Source organism: Fukomys damarensis, unplaced genomic scaffold (genome assembly GCF_012274545.1).
Source record: "Fukomys damarensis isolate Sample0158 unplaced genomic scaffold, DMR_v1.0_HiC HiC_scaffold_2, whole genome shotgun sequence".
Lineage (NCBI taxonomy): Eukaryota > Metazoa > Chordata > Mammalia > Rodentia > Bathyergidae > Fukomys > Fukomys damarensis.
Window position 1 is genome coordinate 62,466,176 of NW_022900914.1, and position 15,105 is coordinate 62,481,280.

General features: G+C 40.5%; 2 gene segments (V, D, J or C); both read right to left on the bottom strand.

Moving 5' to 3' along the window:
* Window positions 1-5,879: 5,879 nt before the first annotated feature.
* Window positions 5,880-6,374, bottom strand: LOC104872572. The segment is given in 2 exon segments: window positions 5,880-6,202; window positions 6,320-6,374. Coding segments are annotated over 2 exon segments (378 nt in total).
* A 7,936-nt stretch (window positions 6,375-14,310) lies between these two features.
* LOC104872565 lies at window positions 14,311-14,796 on the bottom strand. The segment is given in 2 exon segments: window positions 14,311-14,624; window positions 14,742-14,796. Coding segments are annotated over 2 exon segments (369 nt in total).
* Window positions 14,797-15,105: the final 309 nt, after the last annotated feature.

Sequence of the window (15,105 nt, forward strand, 5' to 3'; positions counted from 1 at the left end):
GCTATTATGGATAAAGCTAACTTGAATCGTCTCACACAAGATGTTGAATGAACAAGTATTTTCAAGTACTTTAGTCAAAGGCCTGAGAGTTTGACTGATGGGTATGACAATAGGACAGTGGGTTTATGGGACTCTGCCAAGTCATTTTCCTAGGAAGTCTTATGGTCATCACTTCCATCAGGAATTGATGTGTATTTCAGATGCTCCCACTACTTACTTTTTAAAATGTTTAGGGGATGGGGATTTAGCTCAGTGGTTCTGCTGCCTGCCTTGAACACACAAGGACCTGAGTTCAATCCCCAGTACCAAAATAAAGAAATAAATAGAAGATTAAGCAGTAGTAGTGAAATCTTGCAAACAGGTTTACAAAACTAAATTAAACTAAAATAAAATGTTGTTTAATTGATATGCAGGAATAATAGAGGTCATTAAGGCATTTCTTTTTTTTCTCATTGAGTTTATTGGTACATTTTAGGTATACACCTTCACCTCCCCTTCCCTATTTACAAATACTCTATTTCCATTTTTTCATTTCCTCGTTTTTTTTTCTTATCCCTTATTTCCTTTCCTCTACCCTTCCCACTTCCCCTATACCTTTAGTCCTTTTATTCCTATTTCACATTGTCAATTATACCATTAGGAGTCATTCACAGGAAAATGGATACATATTGAGGATATACTCCTAAGTGAAATAAATAAGTCACACATGTATAAATACTGAATAGTTTCTCTGGTGTGAAAAACTATAATAGTACATAAGGCATTTCTTAATTACCATTTGTTGCCATTTTTGTTTTTCACTTAGGACATTTAGAATATTAAGAAAAAAATTAATTAATCTTAATACTAATTTTAAGTAATAGATCCCATTGAAAAGGCAAAAATTAGTAGAGAAAAACCTGGAGTGTGGGGATAAAGAAAACCATCCTCTCAGTGTGGTAAGGAAGCAGAGATTGGGTTACATAGAGGGAATGGTTTCTATGGCTGATTCTGAGATTTTCCTCACAATCCAGAACACACTTTCCTTGAGTTCCTTAACCACACTCCCATGTTATAGTCCCTTTGGGAAGGAGGAATTGAGGGGGAAAAATGGGCTGTTTTAAGTTTGGGATATAAAATGAGAAATAAAGACAGGAAGTGAGCAGACTTTATAAACTCTTTGAACTTGTCTGGTTTCCTCTACACACTGGCACAGCATGAGTCAGACTGCAGGGGAGGACATGACCAATTATGATTTCTAGTGCTACTTGCCCCAGGCTTCCCCTAAGCACACACATGAGCACATGTTCCTGCCTGTCTTCCAACAAAGACAGGTCTAAGATCCAGCCAGGTTCTTGAACTTGATTTTCTGTTCAGGATAAGTTAGAATCATAAAGAAGCCAATATAAGAAACTGGTAATATCTAAATCTATGAACAGAAGTCTAGGTGTTAGAAAATTTAGGAATGGCACAGAAGGCTGGAGACAGTAGAAAGGACCCAAATTCTTTATTCTTGCTTTGCCACTCTCAACACAGCCATTTCACAGTTGGACCCAATACTTCCTAGGGCTACAGTATCTGTATGCCTCAAATGTTCTCACGACTATTTCAAGAAGAAATCCAGATGTATCCGTTCAGTATGAGAGTAAACTTTTGTACATCTGCCAAACTTTTCTCCTAAGAGGTTATAAGTTCTCCATTTCCACCAGGAGTGGATAGAGTTTCAAGTGCTCCCAGAACTTCAATGTATGATTTTTTAAAATTTAACTTAATTGATATTCAATAATAACCAAGCAAACCAGAGTTCATTAAGTTATATATTGTCACTCATTTGTTAGTATTTTCATGTTTTAGAACTTATCTTCATTAATACAACCCATTGAAAAGGCAGAAGCAGTAGAGAAGGAGTTTATAAGTACTTCAAGGTAAGGGATGAATATAAATATCCCATTAGTGAGGGGAGGAAGCAGGAAAAGGGAAATGCAGAAGTGATGCATTCTATACATGAATCTGAGATTTTAATGGAGAGAAAATAGTACAGACTCTGAAGACTATGTCCCTACAGTGGCTGACACCTCCTCTGCAAGGAGAGTGCAAAAAAAAAAACAAAAACAAACAAACAAACAAAAAACCTACTAGTGACTATGTGTTAACCAAACCACGCCTTGTTGTCTTCCAGAAGATTTAACTCTGTTGTTCACACTGGGATGAGATACTGTGTTTAGGGGAGGTTTTCAAGCTTCATAGTCCAGGAAGGCACATAGAAAATATGAAAATAAGGGTAGAAGATATTTGTCAGCATGAAATATAATGACTTCTTTTTCTTCTAAATGCTGAGAACCCAGATCAGCAGAGCAAATCTACCAAGCTGGAGACTTTCCTCAGTGGTAGACAAAGACCCAAAACTAGGTTCAATGAAAAAGGGAATGGCTCTCAGTGATCTAAATTAACAAGGACAGTTCTAGTGTTCCACCTGCAAATCCAGTCAATTATTAGAGTGCCAGAACTTAAAACCCACATATTAAACTCAGGGTAGATTCTTGACTTAACTTACGTCCCAGCAAGTGTGTATCATGGTAACCTCCAAGACATAAATATTATGAAAGCCACTATTGAACCTTTACCAAGTCTATATATTCAGGATAATAAAAGGTTGGAAAGGGAGGTTTTGTAGTAGCACAATGTATTATTCAATATTTTCATTAGGATAGTCCATACTATAGTCTATTTTCAGAGTAGCTTTTGAAAAGCTTCCATACTCTCTATTCAAAAAGATTTAGTTGTTCTTCAAAGGGGAAACTATAGGAATGGGTAAACATGAGTGCCATGCAGGAAATGGGGAATAGAGGATAAACAGGTAGAATATAGAGGAGTTTTAGGGCAGAGAAGCCACATTGATTCATACCAAAATGTTGTGTGTATATCATTATATGTGGACTTATACTGGTGAAATGCATAATATCAAGAGTGAAAATCAATGTGGAATATGGATGTTCAGTGCCAATTGATCTTGATTTTTTTCTTTTTATTGAGTGTATTGGTACAATCTAGGTATGCAATACAGTTACATTCATTATTGAGATCCTGTACCTTTACATGATAGGTCTTGATTCTCATTTTTTCCCCTTGTCCCTGTCCTTGCTTCACCCCCTCCTCCCCTCCCCATTTACAAACACTTTATTTCCATTTTATCAATTTCTCATATTTTTTCCCTCTCCCTTATTACCTTTCCCACCCTTCCCACTATCCCTACACCTTTAGCCCTTTACTTCCTATTTCACATTATTAATAATCTCATTAGGATCTTGTGTACTATTTTAGTTTTTCACACCAGAGAAACTATTCCGTATTTCAGTTAAAGAAATCTCTGTATGAACTTTGAAAATAGGGAATCCTAACATAGGTACCCTCATGGCTACCATCCTGGTGCTGGAGCGATGGCGGCTCGGGCCAATTGATCTTGATTGACTGCAACAAAATTGTAATTGGATATTCCTGATAGATTGTGTAGGTGTGGCAGCAGGAGTATAAGGGATAACTCTGAACTTTAAATTTGGTCTGAACTGAAGCCTGCTCCAAAAAATGAAGCAAACCTCTGAAAATTCTTTCTCGGAACACATGGAAGGGCTTCTCTGCTGCTGTGTGAATCAAAAATGGTGTCATAGACTACACTGCTCAGGGAGACTCGGCAATATCTTTCATTTAATTGGGACAGGTATTGTGATGTCTTTGCTTCAGAAGCTGAGGAGGAGAAGGGGCAGGGAGAGTTTGGTGCAAAGATCCTCCCTCCATCCTAGTAGGAATGTTTCTAGTGACCTTTAAAACTGATCTCAGTAGGTGCTGGTAGCTGGGCAGCTGGGGCAGCCCAGTTTCACACATCTTTTGCGGGTGGTTTCTGTTATGGCTTGTATCACTGTGGGAGGAAGATTCCGAATCTGTAGACAGTAGTAATTTGCAATATCTTCAGCTTGCACACCACTGACAATGAGAGAATAATTTGTCCCAGATCCTCTTCCACTGAACCTTGATAGGATCCCTGGTTGCAAGATAGATGCAAGGTGGTGTAGGAGCTTTCCCTGGTTTCTGCTGATACCAGTATAAGTACTTTCTAACATCCTCACTGGCCTGAAAAGTGATGGTGTCTGTGTCTCCTAAAGATACAGATAAGGAAGATAGAGAATGAGTCATCTGGATGAGATATCTACAACCTGAAATTAAAAACAAAATAAATGTCAGCATATTGATCATGATGAAGCAAGACATCCCTGAAAGGCCAGGCAATGCTCAGCACACTAAGCTGAGACAATCCCCAGTGCTATCCATTCTTACCTGGGAGCCAGAGAGGCAGGAGCCCCAGGAGCTGGGGGGGAGGTCTCATGTCCATGCTGTGTGCTGACAGGGACTGACTCCTGCACAGGATTCCAGAAGCCTATGAAGAAGTCCTCAGGGGAGTGGGTTGTGCTCTGGGCACATGCAAATCAGCATGAAGGGCTGGCTTCTCTGAGTATAGTCCTAATGTTCCCTGATTTCCCTCTCCAGAATAGAGCATCACAGATTTGTCTTCAGCAAAAGAGAAGATGTTTCTTCCTCTAGGCACAGGAGAGAATCGGGCAGGTAGAGTGAGCTACTGTTCTCTTTATAGTTCAGAACACACTTTGCTACTATGCCAAGGACCCTTGGAGGAGAATGAATTTAGCAAAACAAGGTGCTCTTTCAGTCACGGAATACAAAAAGGGAGAACTGAAGACAGCAAGTGAGTAGAATTTATAAACCATTGGAACTTGCCTGTGTTCCTCTCCATATCATCACAGTACGACTAAGAGGGCAGAGAGGACATAAGCAATTATAGTTTCTAGGCCTTCATGTCTGACGCTCCTGCCCAACACACCCATAAGCTCATGATTTTGCATGTCTCTTTACAAAGAGCAGTTGTACATCTCAGCCAGGTTCTGGGTCTTAATTTGCTTTTCAGGATATCTTTGAATCATTTTACATGGCAATAGAAGAATCTGGCAATTATTAAAACTGTAAATGTAAGTCTGTATTTTAGAAATTGTAGGTTGTAATTTAGAAATTGGTACAGCACCTTAGAGACAATATAGAAAGGCTTCAATTTATTTTTTCTGCTTTACTGTGGACAAATTTTGATGTTGGTCCTAATGCCTTATGGTCTCAAGAAGGTTACAGTGTGGCTGACTTTCAAGTAGTCTTATAACTGTTTCAGGAAGACATTCAGCCAAAATTTTCACCTGCTGTATTCTGAAATCATTTTCAGGCTCAAGTATCTGACCATCTGCTTCATTCCTCTTATGTCTCACTATTGAGATGTTCACATCAATCTCCATATCCCTGCTCCTGCCCTAGGTTGGAAGAAATGCATCTGTGATGACCATGCATAGCAGGTCAGAGCAGATGCTTAATAAAGGAAAAGTAACAGCTGTTATGAACATATTAGATATTTAAAAGACAAAATTGTAAGTGGATGTTGATAATAGAGACTATGTATCTGTGGAGGTGGGTAGAAGTGACATTTACACCATACATTTCATTGTGAACTTACATTACTCCTAAAATGACATAAGAATTAATAATTCTTGATTAGAACATGTGGAATGTCTTCTCTGATGCTGTGTGAACCCAAAATGTTGCCATAACACACACTGCTCAGGGATACACTTGGTGTCCTCCACTAAATCAGGACAGAAATAGTCATACTGGTTCTCCAGGAGCTGAGGAGGAGGAAAGGGAGTTAGGGTGCAGAGGAGCCTCCCTCCAGCCTCTACCAAACACTCCCAGGGAAGCTAAATCCAGGCTTCATCTGAGCAATGCTCTGAGCAGGTGGAGACAGCAGGGGTGGCAGCTGGGGCAGCCCAGGCTCACACTTCTGCTTCCTGGGTGGTTTATGTCATGGCTTGTATCACTGTGGGAGGGTAACTGTTATACTGTTGACAGTAATAAGTTTCAAAATCTTCAGCCTCCACACTGTTGATGGTGAGAGTGAAACTTGTCCCAGATCCACTGCCACTAAACCTTGCTGGAACCCCAGATTCCAAATTAGATGCTCTATAGATCAAGAGTTTTGGAACTTTCTTTGGTTTCTGCTGATACCAAGCTAAGTATTTACTGATGTCCTCTCTCATCCAACAAGTGATGTTGACAGTGTCTCCTATGGATGCAGAATGTGAGGATGGAGACTGGGTCATCTGGATGTCACATCTGGCACCTGAGATTAGAAACATAAAAAGTATCAACAGTATCATGATTGAATAGGGGTTCTGTGAAGAGCAGGCAACTCTGACTACCCTAAATAGATTATATTCCCAGTTCAATCTTTCCTCACCTTGGACCCAGAGCAGCAGGAGTCCCAAAGGCTGAGTGGGGCCCCTCATGTCCATGCTATGTCCTCACTGGCACTGACTACTGCACAGAGTGTGAGCAGCCTATGAAGAAGTGCTCAGGGCAGTGGGCTGTGCTGTGGGCACATGCAAATCAGGAGGGGTTGGGCAGATCTGCACACAGCTGCAAGGTTGGCTCCTCTCAGCACCAGACCAGGGTTCTCTGTGGTCACTGCCCATAGGAAGGGACCTCAGATTTGCCTGCAGAGAACATGTTTCTCACTTGGGACACAGTACACAATCAGGCTGCTTTCCCATGAGTAGATTGAACTGTTGTTCTCTTTGTGATTCACAGTAAACTTTGCATCCCTGAATAGAGATGTGTCCTTTGAGTTCTGTCCCCTCCACCTCTGAATTCACAAGGCTACTTCATCCTTGTTTCCTTCATGGCTGCCCACATTCAGAGTTGTGAGCCTGGTTCTCCCACTTGCACTGTCTCATTACTGACCAAGAATTCACTAAGAGTCCTCCTGAGAGAGCATCATAATTAGTGTTATGTTCTAGATGTCCCTTAAAGCCTCAGGTGATCATAGGTGACATTTTCAGAGATAATGAATCTAGAGTGTGTGATGCTGGGATGGAGGGTGTGTGATTACTAAATCATTACACTGATTTCTTTGGCACTAACCTAATCCTGGTGGCCTGAATATAATATATGGTATAGAAAGAGGCTTGTCTTGTCTCTTGTTGTTATATTTTCTGTCTTCTACTTGCCATGAGCTTCTCCTTTGTGATGCTGTTCTGCCAAGCCATCCTGCTTTGGACCCAGATGATTGTGTACTAAAACCTCTACACACTGTGAGCTATATAAAACTTTTCCTCTTTAATTTTCAGTGTCAAGTATTTTGTGTCTTTAAGCACAGAAATGTAGCTAAGTCTCTCAGGATATATTAACAAATACAAAGTAAAACAGGAAATATTAAGAAACTGGCAAGTGAGGGACACATGGTCCATTGTGCCCAGAGTCCCTGCAGCCATGTGAGTTTAGATAGCTGAGCAGAGAGCTCTCTGCCTCAGTGGCTCCTTAAAGGGAAGGTATCATTTCTGCAGTCTGTGTGTTTCTATGATGAGGCCTCTGTGCTTTTTTTTTTTTTTTTTTTTTGTGGGGTTTGTTTGGCATCTAATCAAAGATTGTGGTTTAGAAACTTTTTGGTTTGGGACCCCAAAACATTGACTGAATCTTTCTCCCCTATTCAGAAACCTGGCCCTGTTCTACTCAGACCAAGGCAGAATTCTGTAGAAAGTTGAAGTAATTCATCTTCGTAAATAATTACTTATGTTTTAAGGACAAAAGACTAACAGTTCACCTGGAATTTTGAAAAGATAATGGGGAGAGGTCAGTTAATGTCCAAGTATGTGCCCACATGAAATTACAAAGATATGGTTTTAGGAAAGTGTAGGGGGCCAAAATTATTTTGGAACAAAAAGACTTATAGAATGGCAAAAGCATTTCTAGGTAATAAAGATAGGGTAGGGGGTATCACAGTCCCCAAATCAAAACTACACTACAAAGCTACTGAGATAAAAAGAACAAAACAGCATGGTAATGGCAAAGAAACAAACGTGAGGATCAGTGGAACAATTTACAGAAGAACAACTCCAGGCACACTAAGCCACCTCATCTGTGACAGAAAAGCCAAACACCTACACTGGAGGAAAAATGGTCTCTTTAAAAATGGTATTGGAAAAATTGGGTTTCAACTTGCCAAAGATTAAACTAGACCTATATCTCTCACCATGCACTAGACTAAAATCTAAATGGATCAAAAATCTAAAAATTAAAATAGAGATACTAAACCAGCTCAAAGAGGTTAGGTAGAAATCCTGTGTAGGAACTGATTTCATTAACAAAACCTCAGTTGCAAGTGAACTGGCACAATCATCAGCTGGGATCTCATCTTATTAAAAAGCTTCTGCACAGCAAGAGAACCCCAACAGAATGAAGAGACAACCCACAATGTGGAAAAAATTACCAGCTTTTTCTCAGACAAAGGTCTACTGTCTAGAATATGTGAAGAACATAAAACACATCAGACCTCCCACATTTAAAGACCTGATCCAAAAATGGTCATCTGAAATGAATAGACATTTCTCAGAAAAATAAATGGAAACAGTAAATAAACATATGAAAAACTATTCAGCATCACTAATCATTCCAGAGATGCAAATGAAATCAATACTGAGATTCCCCTTCTCTCCAAAAAGAATGGCTGCTATCAAGAATTCAACCAATAACAAATGCAGATAGGGTTGTGGGAAAAACAGAACTCTTCTTCACTGCAGGTGGGTGTGTAGATGGGTGTAACTACTGTGGAAATCAGTATGGAAATGCTTCAAAAAATTTGAATTAGAGGAACCATTTGACCAGCTCATTCTCTACTGGGTATCTTCCCACAACAATTAAAAGAACCATACCACAGTAATATATGTGCACAAATGTTTATAGCAGCACAGGTTATAATAGCTAAAAATTGGAAACAACACAATTGCCTATCAACTGTTGACTACATAAGAAGATGTGTCTTGTTAATATAAAATGGAGTACTGCACAGCCATAAAGAATGAGCAACTAGAGACATTTTTTGGTCTCATGGGCCACCATATCTCTGATCCTAGGGTAAAAGAGATGCGTCTGTGATGACCATGCATAGCAGGTCAGAGCAAGTGCTTCATAAAATATAGGAAAGGGAATGGTTGTTGGGAACATATTAAAATTTTAAAAGACCCTTTAAAAAATTTCCCTGTGCTCCTATCTTTCAATGAATGGAGAAGAGAGATCTGAAGGAAAACTTTATTTGCTAAGGGTGGGACAAGCAGGACTCAGGAAGACAATGGAGATGAATCCTATTTCTCCTGGTGGCAATGTTGGCTTTACAAATTGTGGAAAGGGGGCCTGTGAATTCAAGCATGGTACAGTTTTCAGATCCTGGAGTGAAATGGTTTGGGACAACATCACAACTCGGGCTGAGGTCACAATTTCTGTGCTGGGAGCTACTGGACTCTGGCCTATTGCAGTGAAAACCTGGGGGGAATCAGAGGTCCTGCCCATAACAATGATTGGCCAAGATCCAGGGAACAAAAGTGCTCAACATCTCTGGGTGCTGAACAAGCTGAGTCCCCAGGAGAGGGGAAACATGAGAGAACAGGACCTCAGAAATGGGCCTGGCTCTATGAGCTGACTTCTCTCAGTGTGAGGAGAGGCCAAGAAGAAATTCAGCAAATGCCCCATTCCAGAGGCTTGACTCAGTTGGCATTTGTTCTGCTTAGAATCATTAGGAGCAAGTGTTAAACAGATAAATATGTATATTACGTATCTGTTGTGTGCATGTAATATGTTAACTATGGTGTAAGTCTAATGTAGCAATCATAATTTTAGATCTGTGTGTAGCACATCATTATAAATTCTGGAAAATTGAACATGAAGAGAGGAATGCTGAGTGTGTGCATCACCACCTGACCTGACCCTGCCCCACTGCTGAGTCTGAGCAGCATGAGACTCCCAGCTGAGGATCCACTCTCAGCCCAGCCCGTGTGGACCAAGCAGTGACCTGTGCTCATTGCTGAGGACTCCAGCGAACAGAATAGAACACATCTCAAATCAGAGCCGCTCTCCCTGTCCAGCTTCCACTCTCCTGAGGACACCACCAGTGCATCTCCTCTGCACCTCTGAATGGGGATGGCTTCTGTGGGCTCTGTTTCCCTTTTCAGCTGTGGGAGTTATTCTCTGACGCATCCTGAGTGGATGCTCACCCAGAGGTCAGAGTGTGAGGATCTTCCAGGAAATGTCATCATAGCCTCGTGTATTACCAAACACAAAGTAAAATAGAAAGTACTAAGGAACTGCAGGTGTGGGAGATGTGGCCCATTGTGCACAGAGTATCTGCAGCCACGGGAGCTTGGAGAGCTGCTCAGAGAACACCTTGCCTGAGTGGCTCCCTAATAGGAAAGTACCACTTCTGCAGTCCCAGAGTTTCTAAAATGAGACCTGTGTGCTTTGTTTATGGTGGGGTCTGTTTGCCACCTAATGGAAGATTCATGACAGAGCAATCCTTTAGGTTTTGGGCCCTGGTGTCTGCACAGAATTCTTTCACCCATATTCATGAAGCTGATCCTATTCTATCCACTACCAGACAGGAGTCTGAGTTGAAATGACTCTTCAAAAGAAATTATGCAACTCTTATGGGAAAAAAGACTCACAGTTTAAATTGAGTTCTGAAAAGACAGTAAACACAAAAGAGTTAACTCTAGCTATGGAACCAGGTGAAATGACAAAGATGCAAATATGGCAGAGTAGGGCCCTCCAACACCATGCAAGGTGAGGCACTAGGAAGTGTTGGAATTCTGGGAGCTCTTGGTCCAGATCTGTGAATCCAGCATCATCCTTCCCACCCTGGAACCCCTCCAGAAGAGCCTGTGAGGACCCCAGTAGCTCTCCTGCTTGCACACTCAGCAGCTGTTCAATGGATGTAGCTCTGACAGCTGAGAGAGAAATGGCAAGGTCCCCAGACTCCTGCAAGTCACCCTTCATCTCTCCTTCACCAATCTCTGCACAGGATGTGAGGAAGGGAGTGCAGGTAGCCTGGGAACCCAGGCTCATCCCTAATTCTACCATCACCTATTTCCATTAAGGACTGCCATGATCACCAGATTCATTCATGTCTGACAGTTTAACATCTCTCAGGTGACAACTGCTTGACTTTTTATTGAAAACATGAACTTGGAGGTGAGAACAGTACTATTATAGCTATGGGACACAGAAATGCTAGACTGGTTAAGAGCTTAGTTGCCAGGACATTGCTGACTCTACTGTGTTACTTTCTGTTCATAGTACAAGAAATTCCAGAAAACTGCCAAAATGACTGATGATGTCCAAACAGAAAGAGGAGGTGATGATATATAAAGTGCACAAAAAAAGGAACCTGCAAACAAAACCAAATACTTTGCTGCAGACATCTGAGTTCAAGTTGGAGACTGGAATAAAGGTAAAGTGTATACAAAATTAACCTTCATTTTGTAGCAGCTTTTAAATATTGGGTATTTAAGTCTGTGCAGTTTGGTTAATTTACAGCTGTATCATCTGGTTAATTTATGAGCTAGTTTTATATTCAACTTACAATAAATATTTTATGTATAAAGATATGATATTTTTACCTTTTCTCTTCAAATTTCCAACTCTTAGGCACTTCATTGCATTTGTTTAGACCTTCATCCCTGAGGTAATATGTATTCCCCTTAAATATTGTAAACAAAATAAACTATCAGCCTCCTTTCACTAATTACCAGTTATTCTGAGCTTGTTCTGCAAGGTAATAAACACAGTTAGAAAGATATTATTTGCAAGAAGAAAATTTGTGAATTACAACTCAGGAAAGGCCTCTTGAAGCTATGTTGTTAGCCGTAGTTAACATAGTCAGGATGATAGAAAACAAATGAGCCTCATAGTTTTCCCATGTCCTCACTGAAAGAAAATTCCTCATTGGGAGTTCTCCTAAAACGCAGATTCTCCAAAAGGTTGAAGACAAAATTCTTCAATGAATCCCTCTCCTTACTATCAACAACATTAGCCAACTTTATCAGAAGAAATTTTAATTGATATGAACTACAATAAATTTAACCATACAACTGGTTGAATTTAGGCACAAATTCATCTTACCAAATACTTCCAAAATCAAGATGTACCATAGTACTATAAAACTAAGAAGCTCTTATCTGCCTTTACTGACCATTTCAGTATCCACCCCCTGAAGTATTTAAACCCAGAGCTACCTGTTATCAGTATAGATTACATTTCTTTTTCTAGAATTTCATACAAAGGAAATCATAAACCTTCTATTATCCGGTGGCTTTGTACTTTTTCACAACATGATGTAGTTGTATTTGATTTCTACTCATCTTGTACTATGTACAAATAATATAATCTTCTTTATTGCAAAGTACTATTTAATATTTTGTAATGTCATAATTTATTGCTCGATATTCTGATGATGACTTAGACAGTTTCACTTCAGGATGCTACGAATGGAGCTAATTTAAAAGCCTTTCACAACATGCAGCGTAAACTGGTATTTTCAAGAACCTTACTCAAAGGTCTGAGAGTGGGACTGTAGGGAAAGATGGGAACGTGTTAAAACTCTGCCAAACTGTTCTGCTAAGAGGTCATAAAGTCTTCATCGACAGAGCTGTGTGGACTCCCAGTATTAGTTTCTTCTTTACAAAGCTTCACTTAACTGCCATTTGATAATAACCAAAAGAGCTAGATTTCATTAAGCTACTTATTGTCTTTATTCACTGCCATGGTCCTTCCATGTTCGTGTTCTTGTTTCACTTTAGAACTTATTTTCATGAATACAAGCCACTGAAGAAAAGGAGTTAGTTGAGAAGAAATAAATAATCACAAATGAGGGGATAAATGAGAATGTCACATCCATGGGATAAGGAAGCGAGGAATGTGGTATAAAGAAGGGATGCTCCTCTGGCTAAATCTTTGGTATTTATAGGAAAAAATAGTGCGGAGCTTGAAGACTGTGTCCTTACAGTGGCTGACACCTCCTCTGCTGCTGCCTTTACCATTGAAAAAAATAAAAATCAGGCCACTGGCTCTAAGTTAACCAAGCCAAATGCTATTATCTTCCAAAAGATTACACTCTGTTGTTCACACTGGGATGAGATCCTGTGATTATAAGAGGTGTTCAAGTGCCACAGTCTTGCAAACATATAGAAAGATGGGAAGATAAAGAGGAGATATTATTCATCATGAAATGATATCACCCCTACTTCTCCTTCATGCTTAGGAGCCAGATCAGAGAGAGCAAAGCTATCAACTGGTGACTTCTCTAAGGTGAAGAGCAAGGCTCCAAGCAGGTTCAGTGCAACAAATGCCTTGGAGTAGTGTTAAAGAAGAATAGTGAGGATTTGAGTGTTGCACCTGCAAACACAGACAGTAATAACATCAACAGAATTTAAAACTTAGTCAACACATTTTAAAGTTATTGTAGACTCATCACATTCAGTGCAAGCAGGTCCCTATCCTTCTATGGAACTACTAAACACAATGAATACTGGGAAAGCCGGTATTCCAACACCTATACTAACCCAGGATATTCAGTACAATAATGGAGAACAGAAAGGAATTCTTGGTAGTAGCCTGATGTATTGCTCAATATTTCTTATTATTGTCTTCCATAATTCTGTGTATTTTGATATTAGCATTTAAAAAGCACCCATGCTCTAAGTTCCAGAGTTTATCATGCTGCAAAATGAAAAACTATAGGAACACTGAACTGTGAATGACTTATAAGAAATGGAGAAAAAGACAAAGAACAGAAATACAGAATATTTTTATGGCAGTAAAACAACATTGTATCATGCCAGAATGTTGGATTTTTGTCACCCTGTATTAGTTTATGCTACTGCAATGTACAACATGGAGATTGTGCCTCAGTCTGAACTCTGCACTTTGGATATGATCTGACACTGATTGACTGCAATAAAATTGTAACTGGATGTTGATGATAGAGACAAAGTATCTGTGGAGGCAGGTGGAAGAGACACTTCTGCACTATAAATTTTATTGTGAACTTACGTCTATTCTGAAAATGACATAAATCATTAATAATTCTTGGTTGGAGCACATGGAAGGGCTTCTCTGATGCTGTGTGAACCCAAAATGGTGCCATAACACACACTGCCCAGGGACACTCTTGGTGTCCTCCATTAAATCAGGACAGAAATTGAGATGTCAGTGCCCCAGGAGCTTAGGAGGAGGAAGGGATTTAGGGTGAATAGGATCCTCTCTCTAGCCTCTACCAAGCACTCCCAGGGAAACGAAAAGCAGGCTTCATCTGAGCAATGCTCTGAGCAGGTGGAGACAGCAGGGGTGGCAGCTGGAGCAGCCCAGGCTTACACTTCTACTTCCCTGGGTGGTTTATGTCATGGCTTATATCACTGTGGGAGGGCTTGTGTCACCCTGTTGACAATAATAAGTTCCAACATCTTTAGTCTCCACACTGTTGATGGAGAGAGTGTAATCTGTCCCAGATCCACTGCTACTGAACCTTGCTGGGACTCCAGATGCTAAGATGGATGCATAATAGATCAGAGGTTTAGGACCTTTCCCTGGTTTCTGCTGATACCAAGCTAAGTATTTAGTTATTATATCCTCACTTGCTCGACAATTAATGGTGACAGTGTCTCCTATTGATGCAGAATGTGAGGATGGAGACTGGGCCATCTGGATGTCACATCTGGCACCTGAGATTAGAAACATAACAAATATCAGCACAATCATGGTACAATAGGGGCTTCTTGAACAGTGGTTCACTGTGACTGCACTAAATAGAGTGTAATTCCAGTTCAATCTTTCCTCACCTAAGAACCAGAACAGCAGGAGACCCACGAGCTGAGTGGGGGCCCTCATGTCCATGCTGTGTCCTCACTGGCACTGACTCCTTCACAGGGTATGAGCGTCAGCCTCTTAAGAAGTCCTCAGGGGAGTGGGCTGTGCTCTGGAAACATGCAAATCAGCAAGTTTGGAGCACAGCTGAACTCAACTGCAGGGCTGGCTCCTCACAGTGATTGCCATGGTCCCTATCCAGACCAGGGCAGTAAAGAATTCCTGCACAGAACATGTTTCTCCTTGGGGCACAGGGTAGAATCAGGCTTCTCTCCTATGAGTACAGTGAACTATTGTTTTCTTTGTGGTTTGGAACAAGCTTTGCTTTTCTGAACAGAG